This window comes from Lonchura striata, chromosome 36, assembly GCF_050655825.1.
Source record: "Lonchura striata isolate lonStrDom1 chromosome 36, ASM5065582v1, whole genome shotgun sequence".
NCBI classification, from domain to species: domain Eukaryota; kingdom Metazoa; phylum Chordata; class Aves; order Passeriformes; family Estrildidae; genus Lonchura; species Lonchura striata.
The window spans coordinates 3,344,868-3,365,052 of record NC_140738.1 but is presented as its reverse complement, the minus strand read 5'-3'; the positions used below and the strand labels follow the sequence as shown (position 1 = coordinate 3,365,052).

At 52.4% G+C, this 20,185-nt stretch overlaps 1 protein-coding gene across 1 annotated transcript; it reads left to right on the top strand.

The window, feature by feature from the left end:
* The first annotated feature begins 16,563 nt into the window (after positions 1-16,563).
* LOC146764037 (olfactory receptor 14J1-like) lies at positions 16,564-17,496 on the top strand. The gene has a single exon (XM_085565597.1). The coding sequence runs from the start codon at positions 16,564-16,566 to the stop codon at positions 17,494-17,496; it is 933 nt and encodes a 310-aa protein (XP_085421723.1).
* The last annotated feature ends 2,689 nt before the right edge of the window (positions 17,497-20,185 follow it).

The following is a 20,185-nucleotide window of genomic DNA, read 5'->3' as shown; positions in this document are numbered from 1 at the left end:
CTTGTCTTTACCCCCCACCCTGCAGGGGGACCTGGGCCCTTTGAGATGTGGCTGCTACTGGGCACCCTCCTCTCCCAGCCTTTCCCAGTCTGCTTGGCCGTCCCTCGTGCCTCTGGCCCACAGCCACAGGGACTGAGTGGAATACCCCAGACACAGAGCACAAATGCCGGGAGCAATGGGGAGAAGAGGGTCTCACCTGGCCAGCAGACCCACGGCATAAATGTGGGTGTCAGCACAGAGCAGCGTGTCCCAGCCACGCTTGCGTTCCATTGACAACACCACATCCTCATAGTCCATTTGGCACAGCAGGGACTTCAGGGTCCTCACTGCAAACCTGAGTGCAGATCAAAGCCTGGATCACACTAGGAGCACTGGCTCCTGCCCTGGCTGTGTGGCAGGGACAGAAGGACTGGAATGGAGCACCTGTTGGGGCTGGTGACAAGGCCGTGTTCTTCCTGGCATCCCTTCCAGAAGGTATCATCACCTCCGGCATCTCTTTGGTGCTGAAGAACACTAGGAAGAGCAAATGCACAAATAACTGTGGGAAATGCTCCATCACTATATCTGGGACACAGGGCTCCTGGAGAATCTTCCACATCACCACAGTTGCCTGCAAAGGACAAAGCCCCCCAATACAGCGCTCAGTGCCGAGGTGTTCGTGTGACAGGGCCCGAGCGTGGCAGGGAGAGGCCCAGAGAGACACAGGGGGAGCAGCGGGCCTGGTGGCCCTGCAGCTGCCCCGAGGCCAGGTTTCAGGCCCTGAGGCAGGGAGACGCTGTGGGGGAGGGAGGATGGAGAACTGCTGGAGAGGTGGCCTTGGGGCCAGCAAAGGCCACTGGCAGAAACTCACAGCCAGGACAAAGACACCCGTTTTGTCCCCATCGGAGGTACACGTGCTGTGCTCTGGCCAGCTCCCCAGCACATCCAGGAGTATCTGCTGTGCCAGCTCTGCAGTCCAGGGCGTGCACATGATGGTCTTCCACATGGCCATGGCAGCTCTGTGGGGTTAGAGATCTGTCTCAGGGGATCTCAGGCACATCACCGTGGCCTGGGCATCTCTAGGGGCCCGGGTTGACCGATGGCTCTGCCTTTGCCCACTGCCCCTCTCCAGCAGCAGCCAGGCAGCCCAGCCCTGTGGGGACAGGCCCCTGTGGGGCAGCAAGGGAGAATGGCAGCAGGCTCGGGGGCTGACATGCCAGGGCTGGCAGAGGGAGCAGCCAGAGGGCCCTGGGACTCTCTGTTGGTCAGACACCTGGGACAGGCTGTGCAGGGCGATGGGTTGGGGTGAGCCCTGAGCCCTCTGGGCAGGTGGGCCCCGTACCTGTCACAGGATGGGGCCACACGCAGGAGTGTCATTACTGCATCATTTGGCTGTGCTTCTGTGAGATACAGCAGGGCGTTGTCCAGCCTGTGCTCAGCAGAATCATTGGCCATGAGCCACTGGTGGATGTATCTCACCATGGTAGGCACATGGAGAAGGCACAGGGAGACTTGGAAAGCTGCCAGAGGGAGCAGTGTTCCCAGTGTCCCCAGAGAAGTGCTTCCCTTCCCACCACAATGTGATGGCCTCAAAGGCTCACAGGGTCCAGCACTGTGGCTTGGGAAGCCGTGTGACTCATGGGGGAATTGAAGCCTGGCCACAGCTGCCTACTTGCTCTGCTCTGGAAACACCCCTCTGCACAAGCAAATCCAGCAGGGCGGCACTGGTCTCATGTCTGAGGAGCTCTGAGTAGGCTCTGAGCCCAGGGCCCATGGCGCTGGTCTCTTCCTGCCGAATTCTCTTCATGAATTTGCAAACGAGCTGTAGGAGAAGGGCAAGAAGCCACGGAGTGCTGCAGGCGTGCTGCTGGGCTGAGCAGTGCCAGCAGGCCCAGCCCAGGTGGGGATGGCTGCAGGTACCTGCGCTGTTCTGCGGAAGCGGCCACGGGTGCGTTCCTGCTCTCGTGTGCGCTGCACGGCTGCACCTGGCAAAGAGCGAGCGCAGCCCGAGCTGAGGGGCTGCGGGAGAGGCCGGAGAACACAGCCCAGCCCTGCGCTGCCCAGGCAGGGACAGCCCCGGGATGCCCCAGGTGGATGGAGCACGGCCACTGCGGGGTGTCTGCCCGGGCCCTCTTCCATCCTGTCCCCAGGGGATGGGATGGGATGGGATGGGATGGGATGGGATGGGATGGGATGGGATGGGATGGGATGGGATGGGATGGGATGGGATGGGATGGGATGGGATGGGATGGGGCCAAGCTGGCTGCAGGAACCAGCCCTGTGGCCCAGCTCTGCCACTCACCCTTCTGCCGTGGCTGGAACTGCTCCACCTGTTCAGGCTGCTGTGATGGGGCAGCTCCAGGGCCTTCTTTCTCCTCCTTGCCCCAGGCCAGCTTGGGCATGCTCACAGGTCTGAGCTCTATGTCACTGCCTGGATTCATGGCTGCTTGCAGAAGGTAAAAAGGAAAACGTCCGAGTCAGCAAGTGCTGCAGTCGTGCCTTGAGGGCACCTGCAAGAGTGAAGTCTTGGCAAGGCTACAGGACAGCAAGTCCTGCATTCTGGTCCTGGGGGTTCCAGCCAAAAGGACAGGAGAGTCCTTGTCAAGGACCATGCTAATCAAATTCCATGGTTTGCCCTCGAGGGCAGCTGCAGAAGAGATGCCTCAGGAAAGCCAGGGGTCACCAAGTGCTCTGGTCTGCCCACAAGGTCACCTGCAGGAGTAACGCCTTGGGAAAGCCTCGGAGTCAGCAAGGAACGAGCGGCTGTGCGAGGGCTCCTCACAGCACCGCTCTCTTGCGTCCTGTCCCATCGTGTGCACTGAGCACTGTAGCATGGCCTTGTCACTGCCAACACCTCTGCCACAGCGTGTCACAAAGGGCCCTTGGAATCCCTGTCCCGTTCCATTCCATGGTGACCATGCTGCACCGTGTCACCAAGGGCCCTTGGATCCCCTGTCCCGTTCCATTCCACGGTGACCATGCTGCACCGTGTCACCAAGGGCCCTTGGATCCCCTGTCCCATTCCATTCCATGGTGACCATGCTGCACCGTGTCACAAAGGGCCCTTGGATCCCCTGTCCTGTTCCATTCCACGGTGACCATGCTGCACCGTGTCACAAAAGGCCCTTGCACGCACTGCCACCTGCCCTGGGGCCACCCCCAGCCCCCCAGAGTGGCCCAGGGTGGAAGGAATGCCTTGCCCCAGGTGTGTCAGACAGCCCAACAGGATCTTTAGGAAGGGCTCAGCCCATCAGCAAACGCTGCCCTGCTCTGCGGGCTCAGAGCAGCAGGAGCCCCCGCAGCTGCCGACGCAGCCGTGGCGGGAAGGGCACGGGGCCTCCACAGAAGCTGGCACGGCCTCCTCGGGACACGTCCCGCATGGTGGCCATCCTGAGCACGGCCGTGGGACACAGACCGGGAACGTGTGGGCCAGGGCAGGAATGCTGCTCTGAGCCCTGGGGCCCGGGCAGCGCTGACAGCAGCAGGTGAGGCACAGTCCCCGCCCAAGCAGAGTTCCCCCGAGCCCTGGCAGCACCGGTGCCCGTCTCCAGAAACCTGTGCCCCAAAAGGGCTTCTCTGCCAGAGGGAAGCCAAAGCTGGTTTCTGTTGGAGCAGTGGTCCTGTAGAAAAGTTGTAGTCGGTCCAGTGGAAAACCCTAGCTGTGTCCTCTTGGAAACCTGTGGGAAGGCTGCCTCTCTGTCTAGAAATCCCAGGATATATCTAGGTGGGAATGTTTAGCTCTTCCCCCTGGATGGAGCATCTCACCATGGGCTGATTTCATTCTCAGTAACACAGTGGGTCCTTGATAAAAGCCAGGGACGTCATAAAACCAGAAAGCTGGCCGGACAGAACGCACATCCAAACAATATTATTAATGCAATGTTCTCCACTTATTTGAGAGAAGATGGCAGTTTTTATACACTTCTACATAGTTTACAATTTACAAAGGCACTCTGATTGGCAAGCTAACATTGTTTATCTTTGTCTTAAAGTGGCCGAAACCTTACACTATAAACCTATACTACTCCACACCCAGACAGCCCAGTGCTCCCCATCACACCTTAATACAATTTCTAACTGCACCACAAACTCTTAATTTCTAACTGTTTCAGAGGCTGGAAGGCCTCACAGGGCCCAAATCTGAGGCCCAGACTGGAGTAGCTCAAATCTCATTCCAAACATAAATCATGACCTCAGAAATGCTCAGAAATGCTGCAACACTTGATCCCCTGTTAAACAGAAATGGCTCTGGAGGGAGTTATCTCTGAGCCATGAGGGGAGACATTGATGGGCCCATTCACAGGAGATAAGGAAAACAGTCCAGAGGCAACTGCTACACAGATGGCAATAGAAAACATCTGGCCTCTCAATCTCAGACAGCAAACAAACTGTATGTTTACTGATAAATGAAATTGGATATTGAAAGATGAAAGAAACGATGGGGAAAAAACATAGATTCCATGAAAATGAAAATCTAAAAGTGAGGGTCATAGATTAGAGGGGAATCTTTGGTATCAGGCATATCAGGAAGTCTGTACCACTTAAGTACCTTATCCAGTGTGGAAAGACAGAAGGGAAATTAGGATAAAAAGGAGGCTGTGTCCTCCAAAAATTGGAAAGACCTCAAGAGAATGCCCCATGGCCTCTCCCTTTATTTGAATAAAATAAAAGGACTCCTCTGTCCCTGTTTAGGACATAAACCTGTGGCAGGCAGCTCTCTGGCCACAGAGAGAAATAACTTTCCCAGGCATTGTCCTGGGGGCAGGCTGTGAGAAGATCAGAGAAAAGAATGAGAAACAATTCTTATCTTCACTTGCTGCACCTGCTGTTGTGAACATTTGGAATGTGTTATGGAGATTTGTTTACCAAAGGGTGATTTTTAATTAGCCAATGTTGGTGGTGTTTGGATTAGTGGACCAATTAGGTCCAGGTGTATTATAACTGTATAAAAGCAATGGGTTTCTTAATAATGATATATAATATAATGAAGAGGTTGATCAGCCTTCTGTGAATCATGGGGTCAATGCTAATTATTACCCAGCTGGGGGCATGTGACAATGACATAAACCTCTGGTGTTTGTGGATTAATTTTCCTGACAAGTTCTTCCCAAACTGTTCCAGCAGGGATCACTCTTCCACAGAGCGCAGTCCTTCAAGGACAGCCTGCTCCAGCTCGGGTCCTCCCAGGATCACACGTCCAACCAGGAAACCTCCTCTGGGGTGGGCTCCTCTTTCCACAGGTCTGCAGGTCCCTGCCAGCAATCTGTTCCAGCACAGGCCTCCCACGGGCTCACAGCCTCCTCTCAGGCATCCTCCTGCTGGGGCATGTGCTCCTGCAGGGCTGCAGGGCAATCTCAGCATCCCCGTGCCCTCCCTGTGCTCAGGGCTCAGCTGCCTCCCCAGGGCTGCCCCAGGGCTGCAGGGCAATCTCAGCATCCCCGTGCCTGGAGCACCTCTTGCCCCTCCTGCAGGGACCTGGCTGTCTGCAGGGCTGCTCCTCTCACACATCCTCGCTCCTTTCTGGACACAATTCCTTTGCTGCGATTGCTTTTCCCTTCTTCAGTGAGTTTACATATTCACAGCAATAACAGAGGCATCAGCACATCCCTGACAGGCCCGGCCAGGCCAGTGGGCCTCTCCTGGAGCCGGCTGGCATTTGCTCTGTGGGCATGGGGGAGCTTCCAACAGCTTGTTACAGAAACCATTACTTCACCTACCAAAACCTGCCCATGCAATCCCAACAGACTTTCTTATCTATTTCCCACCTCCTCACTACACTAAGAATTTAATTCTAGTGACGATAATCATCAAGTGGTGACCAAGAGAGAAATTTAATATGTAAGTCTGCAGGCACTGAAGTTCACACTACAGACTAAATGAAAAAAATGCCTCAAACCTACTAATCACAGAGATTAACTGCTGGCACATTTGTACATGTGCATTTATTCAATAAAACTCATAATTTTTTGCAATCATTAGGCTGGATACTAATTTCACACCAAGACCCTCCTGCTTTTGGAAATATCCCAATTGAAAAGTATTATAATAACCATTACATTTTTGGTAAAGACACATGCCTGATCCACAGCCCACTGGAGCCACAGGTGTCACTGAATTTTAATGTTAAGAAGGATTGGAACGGACTACATTCCTTATCATGATTTAAATTGACAGCTCACACTTACTGCTTATGTGACAGCCCTCAGGTATCCAGCTGACACTACAGACTGTCTTTCCCAGGTTCAACACCTACACAAACAGAGAGATGGCCTCCCATCACATCTGCATAGGTAAGATTGGCAAAACAAGAGAAAAATTTCTCTTTCTGATATGAAATAAGAGGAAAGCTGTCAGTCCTAACCCAGAGCTCTGCAGAAGGCTCTGTGGGGAGAGCACCTGACGTTATTGAAGTTGTGTGTTCAGCTCCGAGCCCTGGAAAGATGGGATTGGCCTGGCTGCCTCAGGCTGTTTGGCACTGGCTCTTGCACCATTCTGGCCGTGCTGGTACAGCACTCACTGCTTGCCCAGCTTCCCTGCCATGTGTTGTACATGTTCCTGACCCATAAATCCTGTGACACTATTGCTGATGGAATAGGGAGGAGTCACACTTTGAAAGAACCCTCTCCAGTTCCCCTTTGTTTGAACAGATGTACAACCTCGGCCATGCCTGGGAAGTGTTTCCTCACAGCCCACAGTGCACCCTCCAATCCCTGGAAGTCTGAAGGAAGCACTAGGAATTCCAGCATCCATTAATGCAGACAAGGATTGAAATCCTTTCTTACCTGAAGAGGGTAGGAAAATATATTGATGCTGTGAAGAAAGTAACATTCCTTCCCAAAATGCTATGGGTTTGAGAATTAATGTTCAGTTTAGGAAGGTTTTGTCCCCATCACTGAAGTCCAGACATCATCACTAAACATGCTGAGGCCCTTTTCTCAGCTTCTCTGCTCCACCCTTCTTGCCAGCACTGGATGGCAGTGTCAGACTTCACTTGACACAAACTCCTCTGTGTGCTCCCCTCCTGCTGAAGGAAAGCTCGTGCCAAACTGTTCCTTCCCTGCTTTCCAGCCACAATGTCCACAGCCTCCTTCTGAAACATCCTCCCCTAAATGTCTGTCCCTTCAGAGGAGCACACACCCCTGGCTGTGCTTTGCACACTGGGTCTCTGTTTCTGTGGTGTTTGCATTTCAGTCTGTAAGGGGAGCACAGGGTGCAAGGAGAATGCCAGAGGCAAAAGATAACAGGAAGTCATCTGGTTGCAAACAAACAACTCTGAAAAGTTTATTCCTTTGCTTAAATCTATCTTATTAATAGAAGCCTATTGTTTATAACAATGATTACAGAGAGTATTTCTAATAATCAATACAGAAACTATTTCTAACAATCAATACAGAGTATAACAATCAATACAGAGATGATAGCAATCAAAACAGAGTATTTTTAACAATCAGTACAGAGTATTTCTAACAATATAGGGTATCTCTAACAATCAATACAAAGAGTATCTCTTATAATCAATACAGAACCTATTTCTAACAACCAATATGGAGAATTTTTAACAGTCAATTCAAAGTATTTCTAACAATGTAGAGTATTTCTAACCATCAATAAAGACATTATAGCAATCAATACAGTATATTTAACAATCATTACACAGAAATAAGGACATTCTTAACCTAAGGAACTTAAAGAATTTCAAGCACCAAGTTTGTCTTACAGGAATGAAGCAATTGAAGAGGTAATTCAACAAGTCTATCCACAAATGCTGGAAGATATCCTCCAGTTCTGCCCTTGGAGATGCAAATGGCCCTGAGCAGCACAAGGGCTTTGTCAGGAAGGCCACTCCTTTCCAGGCTTTCCCCAGGAGCCCCGGGTCAGTCTTTTCTTCTCTGTTCTCCCCTCTGGCTCCATTCCTATGCTGCCTCCAGAGTGGCAGGGACACCCAAGCAAACCACTGTGCATGTGTGCCATTGGATCTTTCCTCCAGTTCCCACAGAGGCCATGCCAGACACTCCTGTCTGGCTTCCAGGTCTGCAATTTCCTCCTCCAAGTGCAGCTGGTGTTGCCAAAGGATCACCTCCTGCTCCTTCATCCTCTGGACAATTCCTTTATCATCCTCAGGAGAAATCCCATTCTTTCCAGAGGGCTGGTTGATGCTGAGAATGGCCATCAGCACCAGGTACCTATGGAAGATTCCTTCAGCCATGGCTGATCCTTCCCTGAAAGAGAAAGAAAGGAAGACAGAGCCAAGATCCAGACTATATTGCCTCGGGAAGAGACAGGAAAGAGGCTCGCCCCTGGCAGGAAGGCTCTGGCCAGCCCTGCAGAAAGGCTGGAGGCCAGAGGTGCTCCTCAGGGCTCGCCTGCTGCTGCCAGTTCCAGTCCAGCTGCCCAAAGAGGCTCCATGAGCACGTGGTGAGGAAGAAGAGGAGGAAGGTGCAAGACAGGGACACAAACCTGAGCAGCTGGGTTTGAGGAGAGAGAAGCTCAGCATTGCAGATGGCAGAAGAAACCAAGCCCAGTCCCCCAAGCAGGAGAAGGAGAGGAAGGGCCCCCCAAGCTGGCTGCAGGCAGACAATGGAGACCTTGCCCAGATGTTCCCAAATGGGCTGGGGGGAGGGAATACATGGCCCTGCTTTTCAGCTCCTCCCACCACTTCTGACCCAGGCACTGTCATGAGACAAAGTCCAATGAAATCCTGCTCAGCATGGGCAACTGGGCACTTGAAGGGCTTAGTGTCAGGTCAAGGCTTGCTTTCCCTCCCAAAGCCTTCCCTTGGCAGCCTTGGGCAGGGGATTCATCCTCCCTCCCTCCTCCTTACCACAGACCTGCTCGAAACCACTATGTGGGCACTTTCCATTCTCTGTGTCTGTCCTCAAGTGCAGTGCCAACCTGGGTCAGTCCTGGCCCTGTCCTGAGCTCCCAGGAGCTCACAGGCTGAGATGGCAACGCTCAGCCAAACCAGGGCCCTGCCCCTGCCAGCAGCACCCCCACAAGCAGCAGCGACAGCAGCAGCAGCAGCAGCAGCAGCAGCAGCAGCAGCAGCAGCAGCTGCAGCAGCAGCCGCAGCAGCAGCAGCAGCTGCAGTCGCCTCTCAGCTGTTGGTGCCCCTGCACTGCAGCCCCTCCCGCTGGCACCAACGTTCCCTCGTGGCCTTGGAGACAGTCATGAATCCATCCATGGGGTCACAGAGCCATGGAATCCCAGAGTTCCAGGTTCCTGGAATCCTAGAGTCATTGAATCCTGAGAACAACACTCAGAGGAGGAGGAGGAGGCGGAGAAGGATGAAAAGGACGTGGAAGATGAGGAGGAGGAATAGGAGGAGGAAGAGAGAGAACGAGGACAAGGAGGATGATGAGGAGGATGATGAGGAGGAGGAGAACGAGGAGGAGAAGGAAAAGAAGGAGGAGGAGGAGGATGAGGAGGAGGACGAGGAGGATGAAGATGAGGAAAAGGATGAAGATGAGGAGGACAAGGAGGACAAGGATGAGGAGGACCAGGAGGAGAAGGACGAGGAGGATGAGGACGAGCAGGATAGGGAGGATGAGGAGGAGGCGGAGGAGGAAGATGAGGAGGAGGAGAAGGAGGAGAATGAGGATGAGGAGGAGGAAGATGAGGAGTAAGAGGAGGATAAGGATGAGGAGGATAAGGAGGAGGAGGATGAGGAGGAGGACGAGGATGAGGAAAAGGACAAGGATGAGGAGGACAAGGAGGACGAGGAGGATAAGGAGGACAAGGAGGAGGAGGACAAGGAAGACAAGGAGGAGGAGGAATAGGAGGAGGAAGAAGATGAGAATGAGGATGTGGAGGAGGATGATGAGGAGGAAGAGGATAAGGATGAGCAGGACAAGAAGGAGGAGGAGGAGGGGGAGGACTAGGATGACAAGGAGGACAAGGAGGATGAGGATGAGGAGGAGGAGGATGAGGAGTATGAGGACAAGTAAATGGAGGAGAAGGACGAGGAGGAGGAACAGGACAAAGAGGACGAGCAAGACCAGCAGGAGGAGGAAGATGAGGAGGATGAGGAGGAGGAGGCAGAGAAGGGCTTGTTAAAAGACCACTTAAAGAATGAGGAGATGGGAACCTGTCCCCATGGAGAACCCATCTCCAGATGTGCTCCATGCCCTTAACAATGGCCCCTGGGGAAATGGAAACCCCCTGGCTGTGCACGGCTGCTCCCAGTGTGCAAATACAGCCCTGGGCAGTGAGACTGGGACTGCCTGGGAAATTGTTCTGGGTGTGATGGCCCTGGCAGGGCCAGCCCAGAGGCTGCAGGGCTGGACCTTCATCCACTGGAATTAGTCAGGATAAATCAGAAGCAAAGGAGAGTTAAAAATACAGGATCAGGAATCCAGATTCCTCCAGGACACTTTGGTTTGGTAACTGCTCACTGGAGCTTGGCCTTGCAAAGTGCTCATGCCATGGGAGGAGGAACTGATGCAGATTATCAAGGAGAAAATGAAGTAATTTGGTTAAAGAATACTGAACAAGATTGGATTATTCAAACCCATGACAGGGTAGCACAGTTATTGATATTGTCAGTGTTTAAAACAATTGGGAAAAAAGGAGATCCACCTCAAATCACTGCTGTTGATGGAGATAAAGGGTTTGGATCCAGCAGTGCTAATAATGGAGCCAGAGTGTGGCTCCAGAGGCCAAAAGGCCCTCCTGAGGCAGCTGAAGGAACAGCTCCTGAGAAGGACAGCACTGTTTGAATCCTGAAACCTGGGCAGGAACGATGGGAATGTGTCCCTGCAGCCAAGTGCTCTGTGTGAGAACAGGTAGATATTACAGGAGATTGTTTTACACATCCTGCCAGACCAAATCCCCCTGTTTGTCCCAGTGAAAACTCGTGACCTGGGCTCCATCTAGGATGGAGCCAGGGCCAGGCTCTTGTACTGCCCAAGATGTATCCCTTGAAGGCCTTTTAATAAATCCTGCTTTATTCCTTTAACACTGCCTAGCTCTGTTCTAGGCAGCCTCTCAAGGCATCACCACCAAACCAAGGGAACACGGACCAGGTCTGGCTGGCTGGGCCTCCTGGGGACCACCTGACCACCTTGGCATGTCGGGCTGCTTCTCACCTGCCCTGAAGCCCTGGGGCTCTGGGCTTTCCTTCCTATGGGAGAGAACTCTCCTTCTCCTCCATGGGCCATGGCCAAAACTGGGATTCCTACTCCAAAACTCTGTACATCCAAGGATTGCTCCCAAGTGAAAGCTGCCAGGACAGACAGGTCTGACTGCCCTTGGCCTCTTGGGAGCTGCTTGTCATCTGCTTTTGAAACACTGGGGCTTGGTGCTTTCCCTCCAGTGGAAATAACTGTCCTTCTTCTCAAGGTGACTGTTGTCAAAATTGAGATTCCTCCTCCCAAATTCTGTGTATGCAAGGATTCCTCCATGACAAAAGCTGCCATGAAGATCATGTCTGGCTGTCTCAGCCTCCCAGAAGCCACCTCTTTCTTCATCTGCCTTTGAAACACTTTGGCTCTGGGCTTTCCTTCCTACGGAAAAACCTGTACTTCTCCAGGTGTCCATATCTGAAACTGGGATCCCACGTCTAAAATTCCCTACATCCAAGGGTTGCTCCCAGCCAAAATCTGCCAGTACCATCAAGCCTGGCTGGCCTTGGCCTCTGGTGGCTGCCCCTGCCACGCTGGGGCTCGGTTCTTTCCTTCCCATGGAGATCACTGTGACACTGTGGGCACCTCATGGAACCAAGGGGATCATTGTGGCACCACTGGAGCCCATGGAACCAAGGGGCCATGGTGACACCGCGGGGCTTCATGGACCCAGAGACCATTATGACTCTGTGGGGCCTGATGGAACCATGGAGACCATTCCGACCCTGCAGGGCCTGGTGTCACCAAGGGGGCATTGTGACACCTCAGGGCCTCCTGGAAGCAAGGGTCCATTGGGACACTGTGGGGCCCCATGGAAGCAAGGGAACATGGACCAGGTCTGGCTGGCTTGGCCTGCCAGGGGCCACTTGACAGGTCTGGCTGATGTTGGGATGTCAAGGGCTGCTTCTCATCAGCTCCTGGAGAACTGCAGCTCCGTGCTCTCCTCTGTATGGAAAAGAACTGTCTGTCTTTTCAGATGCCCATTGCCAAAACTGATACTCTGCCTAAAAAATTTCCTATATTCAAGGGTATCTCTAAGAACAAAATCTGGCAGCTCTGGCTGGCCTTGTCCTTAGGTGGTCACTTCTCATTTGCCCCTAAAACAGTGGGACTCTGTTCCTTCATTCCTATGGAAAACAACTGGTCCTCATGTCCAGGAACCATGGCCAAAATAAGAATTGGACATCAAGCCCAGCCGGAGTCAAATAGCCATCTGTAGACCCAGGGGGAGATATTGACTCTGCCAGTGTTGCCATCCTCCCTCCAGTGAGAGAAAAGGACACAGGGCAGGCACACAGAGGAGCAACATGAACACACTGAGGTCAGGGAAGAGGAAGTTGAGTCCCAGATGGGAGGGATGAGGAGATGCCTTGATCTTGGGGCTGAAATCCTCTGCTAAAGCTGTGGAGAAGGATGTCATTGATACATCAGACAATCTTTTTCCCTATAAGGCATTGAAAAGTATGAGGAGATGACTTGTTTCAGCAAAGGCCTCCATGCTAAAGTGAGGAAATGTTGAAGTAGCTGTGATCTCATGAGAAGTCTGAACATTGAAAGAGAGAAGAGTGATGAGACCCTGTGCCCTCAGGGAGAAAAGAAGGCGTCTGTTCCCAGAGATTAAGATGATTTCATAAATAGATGAAGAGATCCTTTGCTCTTAAACAGCTCATCTTGAAACTAATACCCCATAAATTGGCATGGCCGCTAAACACAGCTGTGGGAAAAGCTGTGAAAACATGGGAGGGACTTCACAATTGAAGATTTTTCCAGGCAGTGGCTATTCATGGAAATGAAAAGCCATGAGATAAATGTTTTCTTGTGGAGAATTCTCCATAACATTAACAAGAGGTACTTCTCTCCTGATGTGAACTGAAGAAAGATTAGAATATTCTAGAGGTGGTAATCTGACTTGAAAATTTCAGGTTTTGTCTCTACATTGTCAGGTTGTATGGAGAGAGGATGTGATCTGAAAGTTTTGTTCATATTCTTATTACTCTTTCATTTAGTTACTGTTAATAAACTTTTCTTTACACTCTTTTAAAGTTTTGAGCCCACTTTTCCTTTCTCCTAATCCTATCTCACAGCAGGAAATGAGTAAGTATATTCTAGTGAGTGCACTGGTAATTAGCCAACAATGAACCCACCACACTAATTGATGCGTTGACCAAGAAATATCAAATAGGCAAACGGAAACCACCATAGAAATCTTCCTGATGAACTGCCCCAGACAAGAGGGAAATCGAGGCACAGCCATGGTTTGTCAGGACTTGCTTGATCCTAATGAGCCCCGTGGTGCATTTGGAGCTGAGCCCTGGAACCTCAGGGCCTGAGAGGAGATTGCACAAACCTTTCCAGGAGGCAAAAGTCAGAAAAAAACCCCAAAGTTTCTCGAGGTATTAATGGGACCCACTGAGATCCATCCCCAACAACGGTTCCTGATGGACTCCTTGGAGGAGTGAACTGGAGGCCAGGATGGCACAAAAACCTCTCAGACACTCAAAATGGCACAAAAACCTCTCAGTTTTGGAAGAAGAATTCAAAGACCCTCACAAAAGTTGAGTATCTCAGAGTATTAATGAACCCCACTGAGTGTCTGTACAAAGCTCTCACAGGACTCCTTAAAGCAGATAATTGGGGCCATGATTCCACAAACTTCTCACAAAGACTGTAACAAAAGTGAAACACCAAGTACCTTAAAAGAACTGAGTACCTTGAAGCATTAATGAGCCCCACTGAGTGTTGTTACTGACAAAGCCTCTCCAGGGACTAATTACAGCAGATAATTGGAAGCCATGATTGCACAAAGCTCTCAGAGACTGCAAGGCAAAAGCAAAAGCCAAAGTCCTTTGAAAAACCTGCAGTCCCTGGGAGCATGAAGGAGCCCCCAGGGCCATTCCTGACCAAGGCTCCCCAGGGACTCCTTCCAGCAGATCCTTGACCCCACTGGGATGTGGGCTAGCGGGGGATGCTGAGGGCAGGACCAGGGGCTGACAGTGCCCAGCCTGGCTGGGGCTGTGCCAGGAGGCCCCAGGGCCTCAGGACAAGGTGTCTCCTCACAGCCCTTGGTGGCACAGACCCTGCCGTGCCCCAGGGCACCAAGACTTGGCTTCTCTTTGTCCCCACCTGGCATCAGTGCCTCCAGCTCTCTGCTCTGCCTGGGGCCTGGGGACACTTTCTCAGTTGTGTCCCTCAGTGGGACCCATTAAAAGTCCAAGAAACTTTGGAGTTGGATTCTGACATGGAGTTCTCCAGAGGTTTCTGCAGCTCCCTCTCAGGGCCTGATGTTCAGGGCTGAGCACAAAGCCCCAGAGGGTCATTAAAGTCCTTGTGCTGTGTCTGTGCTGCTGAGCTGGGCCGGGCTCCTGGCACAGAGGGCGATCCTGGTAATCAAGCAGAGCTTCAAAAGCACATTTCTCTTGCTGAGCAGCTCTTCTGCCAGCCCAGCAGGGCTGGGGCACTGCCTGCAGCCAGCCCGGGCACAGCACAGAGGCACAGAGAGCTTCAATCAGTCAGGGCTGGGAAGGGGCTGAGAAGTGCCTGGGGCAGAATCACTGCCAGCCCTTGGCACAGGAACCTCTGGCTGTAGGACAATGCAGCTGCAGCTCCTGGAGAGATCTCCTAAAGCTGGAACATGCCAATGCCCACAGAGCCTGTGAGTGCATTCTCTGCTCATCTCCTGTGCAGAGCAGCCAGGGGTGCCCAGGGCTGTCCTGCAGAGCAGGGTCCTGCAGTCCAGGGCGCTGTGCTGGGCCAGGGACTCTGCTGCCTGCCAGGGACAGCTCTCAGCCGGCCCTGGAGCTGCTCCCAGCGCTGGCCAGGAGCTGTGGGGGGAAGGAGCCACCCTGAGCAGGGCAGGTGCTGCTGCTGAGAGGGGCTGGCTGGGGCAGGGCTGCTCCCAGCTCCAGACCAGCCTGGGCACAGCTCCGGAGGACACTCCCCAAAGAAGGTAAGCCTAGGATTATACGTATATACTTAGAAAACTATAATCCTTTATTATTGCTATTAAACTCTGGATTAGCTCTCTTAAACTCTTACTGAACACTATTAAAGTGTTATTATATACCTCTATATCTATAATATTTAATTAACTCTAGTACATTTCCTTATGGTTTCTCTTAGAATTTAGAAAAATAAACTGACTGTATAAATACATTTTTGAATATGATATAGTCTTTTCAACAGGATGAGGACCTACAACAGGAACATTTTGTTTTTTGTATGCCAGCAGTGATAACGAAAGCTGGGGAAAATAGTCCTTGGACCTACTCCAATGTGTTGAGCCTGGGGTGTGTAACTGAGACAAGTGAATGTCCTTTCAAATGTCCTTGTTAAATATCCTATTTAATCAACCTTAATGAATTCTCGAAATCAGGGGCCGGGTGTGCCTCATCCCCACTGGGACACCTGGAAGCTTCCAATAAAGGTCTGGTTTTTACTTTACTGTTCTCATACTGTTGGAAGGGCTTTTTTTGTCCTTTAATTATAGAAAAACAGGGGGTTGAAAGAAGCAGAACAGGAATTGAAATCCCAGAATGACAGAACATTCTGAGTTGAAACGGACACACAGGATCATCAAAGTCACGTTTGAACATTTACAGAGACTCCAGAACTGTGACTTTGGGTGGTCAGTGTCTCTGCTGGGAGCCTCCCAAAGGGCCTTCAGCCACTCCTCAGCCCTGGGCAGCAGCAGCATCACCTCTGCAGGGCCCAGCAGGGCTCTCCTGAGCTGCCCTTGCCCAGCTGCACACAGAGCCTGCCCCAGCCAGGGCCCTGCACACAGGCAGGTTTCTGTAGGGCCGGGTCGAGGGCACACAGGGTGGGATGGGCTCAGTGAGCGCTGGCAGGGACAAGGCACCTCTCAGGAGGGGATGTCCAGGCCCAGGGAGATGCTCAGGGAAGCAGAGGGGGCTGAGCAGAGCAGTGCTGGGGGAACAAGCCCATCCAGCCCCTCACCTTCCCTCAGTCGCAGGGAATCCTTTGCCTCACATCTCTCAGTGGCAAACTCTGAGTGCAGCAGGAATGCTGGGGATTTCTGACCTCAGAGAGAAAGGAATGATCTATGGGTAGGATAATAATTCCTTAAACCAACTCCTGCCATCTTTTTCCCCTAGAAGTGTGCATGCAAATGGTACCAAGCTTTTCTGCATTAGGAGTTATTCCTGTGACAAATCCTGAATTTCCAGCCTTGTCCCTCTGGCATATGGCCACAAACCCAGGGCAGCGGGGCAGGGATGGCTCCTCGAGAGCCCCCAAGCACAGCCCTGGCTTCTCCTGGCACACTCAGCCAGCACAACGGGAGCTCAGGCAGCGACCTGGGTGAAGGTTTTCCCAGAACAGGAACAAGGGTGTGTGAGTCCCAGCAGGACAGTCTGCAGGGAATGGCCCAGGTTTGGCTCCAAGCAGCCTCTCCTGACTTGTCCCTGTCCTTTCTCCATGAACAGGTGCCCATGTGCAGCCACAGCAAATGTCCAACAGCAGCTCCATCAGCCACTTCCTCCTGCTGGCACTGGCATACACGCGGCAGCTGCAGCTCCTGCACTTCTGCCTCTTCCTGGGCATCTCCCTGGCTGCCCTCCTGGGCAACGGCCTCATCATCAGCGCCGTAGCCTGCGGCCACCACCTGCACACACCCATGTTCTTCTTCCTGCTCAACCTGGCCCTCAGTGACCTGGGCTCCATCTGCACCACTGTCCCCAAAGCCATGCACAATTCCCTCTGGGATACCAGAAACATCTCCTACACAGGATGTGCTGCTCAGCTCTTTTTCTTTCTCTTCTTCATCTCAACAGAGTTTTATCTCCTGACCATCATGTGCTATGACCGCTACGTGTCCATCTGCAAACCCCTGCACTACGGGACCCTCCTGGGCAGCAGAGCTTGTGCCCACATGGCAGCAGCTGCCTGGGCCAGTGCCTTTCTCTATTCACTGCTGCACACAGCCAATACATTTTCCCTGCCCCTGTGCCATGGCAATGTCCTGGGCCAGTTCTTCTGTGAGGTGCCCCAGATCCTCAAACTCTCCTGTTCCAAATCCTATCTCAGGGAACTGGGGCTCATTGCTGTTAGTGTGTGTTTGGCATTTGGTTGTTTTGTGTTCATTGTTTTCTCCTATGTGCAGATCTTCAGGGCTGTGCTGAAGATCCCCTCAGAGCAGGGACGGCACAAAGCCTTTTCCACCTGCCTCCCTCACCTGGCTGTGGTCTTCCTGTTTGTCAGCAATGCAGTGTTTGCTCACCTGAAGCCCCCCTCCATGTCCTCCCCATCCCTGGATCTGGCCCTGTCAGTTCTGTACTCAGTGGTGCATCCAGCCCTGAACCCCCTCATCTACAGCCTGAGGAACCAGGAGCTCAAGGCTGCAGTGAAGAGCCTGATGACTGGATGGTTTCAAGAACATTAAAAAGCTGGCCAATTTTGGCAAATCATTTGTAATAAAAGTCATCTTGGATACTTCTTGTGGCTTTCCTTTGGAGGTTCTTTTCCTTTTTTTATATATTTTAATATTGTCAAGAAAAAATGTCATGGTTTGTGCCATTTCTCATTTTGATTCTCTTCACCTTCCCTGTGGCCACAGACTGTGTCAATTAGGGGCTGTGATCTCAGTGGATTTAAAAGAACTAAAGGATCTCCCAGCAGAGTTTTCTGCAGAGATGCTCTTTTGTTGCCTTCTCTGGAGCTGCAGCAGCAATGTCTGTGTGCAGAGCTGAGGCAGATCAGTGCTGGCACAGCAGCTCTGCTCCTGCTGGCCACACCATTCCTGATCCAGGCCAGGAGCCATTGGCCTTCTTGGCCACCTGGGCACACTGCTGGCTCATGTCCAGCCTGCTGTCCATCAGTCCCTGCAGGTCCCTTTCTGCCTGGCTGCTGTCCAGCCACTCTGTCCCCAGCCTGTAGCACTGCAGGGGTTGTTGTGGCCAAAGTGCAGGACCCGGAACTTGGACTTGTTAAACCTCACCTTGTTGGATTTGGGCCCAGGATCCAGCCTGTCCAAATCCCTCTGAAGAACCCTCATGTGCTCCTGCAGGTCAACACTCACATCCCACTTGCTGAACTTCTACAAAGTTGTCCTTGGTTCCATGGATATCCTCAGTGTCACAATATCCCTTTGGTTACACCAGGCCCTGCACTGTCACACTGGTCTCCTTGGTTTTATGGGGCCCATAAATTTGACAATGGACTCCTTGGTTCCATGGGGCCCCACAGTGTCACAATGTTCTCGTTGGTGCTGCAGTTTCACAGTGGTCCCTTTGTTCCATGGGGCCCCAGGGTGTCACAAAGGCCCCATGGTCACATGAGGTCCCACACTGTCACAATGCTCTCTGTGCTTCCACAAGTCCCCTCAGTGTCACAATGGACTCCTTGTTTCCACGAGGCTACACAGTGTCACAATGACCTTCCAGATTCCCTGAGGCCCCAGAGTGTCACAGTGGCCCCTTGGTTACACAAGGTCCTGCAGTGTCACAGTGTCCCCTTGGTTCCATGAGGCCCCGCAGTGTCAGAAGGGCCCCTTGGTACCCCTGGGCCCTGGACTCTCCCAATGCTCTCCTTGGTTTGGCAGTGTCACAGTGGTGAAACCCCTCGGTCACACGAGGCCCCGCAGTGTCACCATGGCCTCTGTGGTTCCACCAGGACCCAGCGTCACGGGGACTCCCTGGTTCCATTGGGCCCCAGAGCACCACAATGGAGCCCTGGTTCTATGGGGCTGCACAGTGTCACCATGGTCCTCTTAGTTCCACGAGGCCCTGCAGTGTCACAATGGTCCCAGAGTGTCCCAATCATCACAGAATGACAGAATCAAACAGGCTGGAAAAGACCTTTGGGATCATCAAGTCCAGCCAATGCCCTAATACCGCCTTGTCACCCAGACCATGCCACTGAGTGCCACTGGAGAGAGACAATGGCTCTGCAACCTCCCCCTGGCCTGCCCATTCCAAAGCCCACTCACCCTTTCTGTGAAGAACTTCTTCCTCTTGTCCAGCCTAAACCTCCCCTGGTGCAGCTGAAGGCTGTGTCTTCTTGTCCTGCCCTCCAGCAGATCCACACTCACACCCAGCTTGGTGTCACCTGCAAATCTGGGGATGGTGGGCTCGATCCCCTCCCCCAGATCATCAGTGAAGATGTTAAACAGGACTGGGCCAAACACAGATCCCTGGGGACAGCACCAGGGACTGGACACCAGCTGGGTGCAGCACCATCCCCACCCCTCTCTGGGCCCAGCCTCCAGCCAGCTCTTCCATCTCCCAGCCAGGAGGGAACCTGCCCAAGCCGTGGGCTGCAGCTTTTCCAGGGAATGCTGTCAGGGACAGTGTCCAAGGCTTTTCTGAAGTCCAGATGGACACATCCACAGCCTTTCCCACATCCACAGGTGGGTCACCTGGTTATAAAAGGAGATCAGGTTGCTCAGGCAGGACCTGCCCCTCTTAAATCCACGCTGGCTGGCTCTGAACCCTCAGCCATCCTGTGGGTGCCCTGTGGTGGCTCTCAAGGTGATCTGTTCCAAAACCTTGCCGGGCACCGAGGTCAGGCTGACAGGCCTGGAGTTCCCCAGATCCTCCTTCCAGCCCTTCTTGGGGATGGGCTCACACTGGCACCTCCAGTGCTCTGGGACCTCCCTGGTGAGCCAGGACTGATGGTAAATGATGGGGAGCAGCTTGGGGAGCTCATCCACCAGCTCCCTCATCCCCCTAGGATGGATCCCATCTGATCCCATCCACCTGTGAGCATCTGAGTGGCTCAGCAGGTCACCAGCTGCTTCCTCCTGGATTACAGGGGGCTGTTCTGCTCCCTGTGCCCATCTACCAGCTCAGGAGAACTCTTGTCCTGAGGACAACCTGTCCTAATATTGAAAATTGAGTCAAACAAGGTGTTAAGTAGCTCAACCTTTTCCTTATCTTTAGTTACTCTATTCTCCAATGCATCCAGAAAAGGGTAGAGTTTCTCCTTATTCCACATTTTGCTATGAATTTATTCATAGACACATTTTTTATTATTTTTCACAGAAGTGGCCAGGTTAATCTCTTATTGAGATTTCACCTCTTTCCTTTATTTTCCTGCATGACCTAACAACATCCTTAAACAATTCCTAAGCT

Excerpts from the sequence above, each read along its gene's own strand:
- LOC146764037 (XM_085565597.1), top strand. The coding sequence starts at position 16,564 with ATGTCCAACAGCAGCTCCATCAGCCACTTCCTCCTGCTGGCACTGGCA.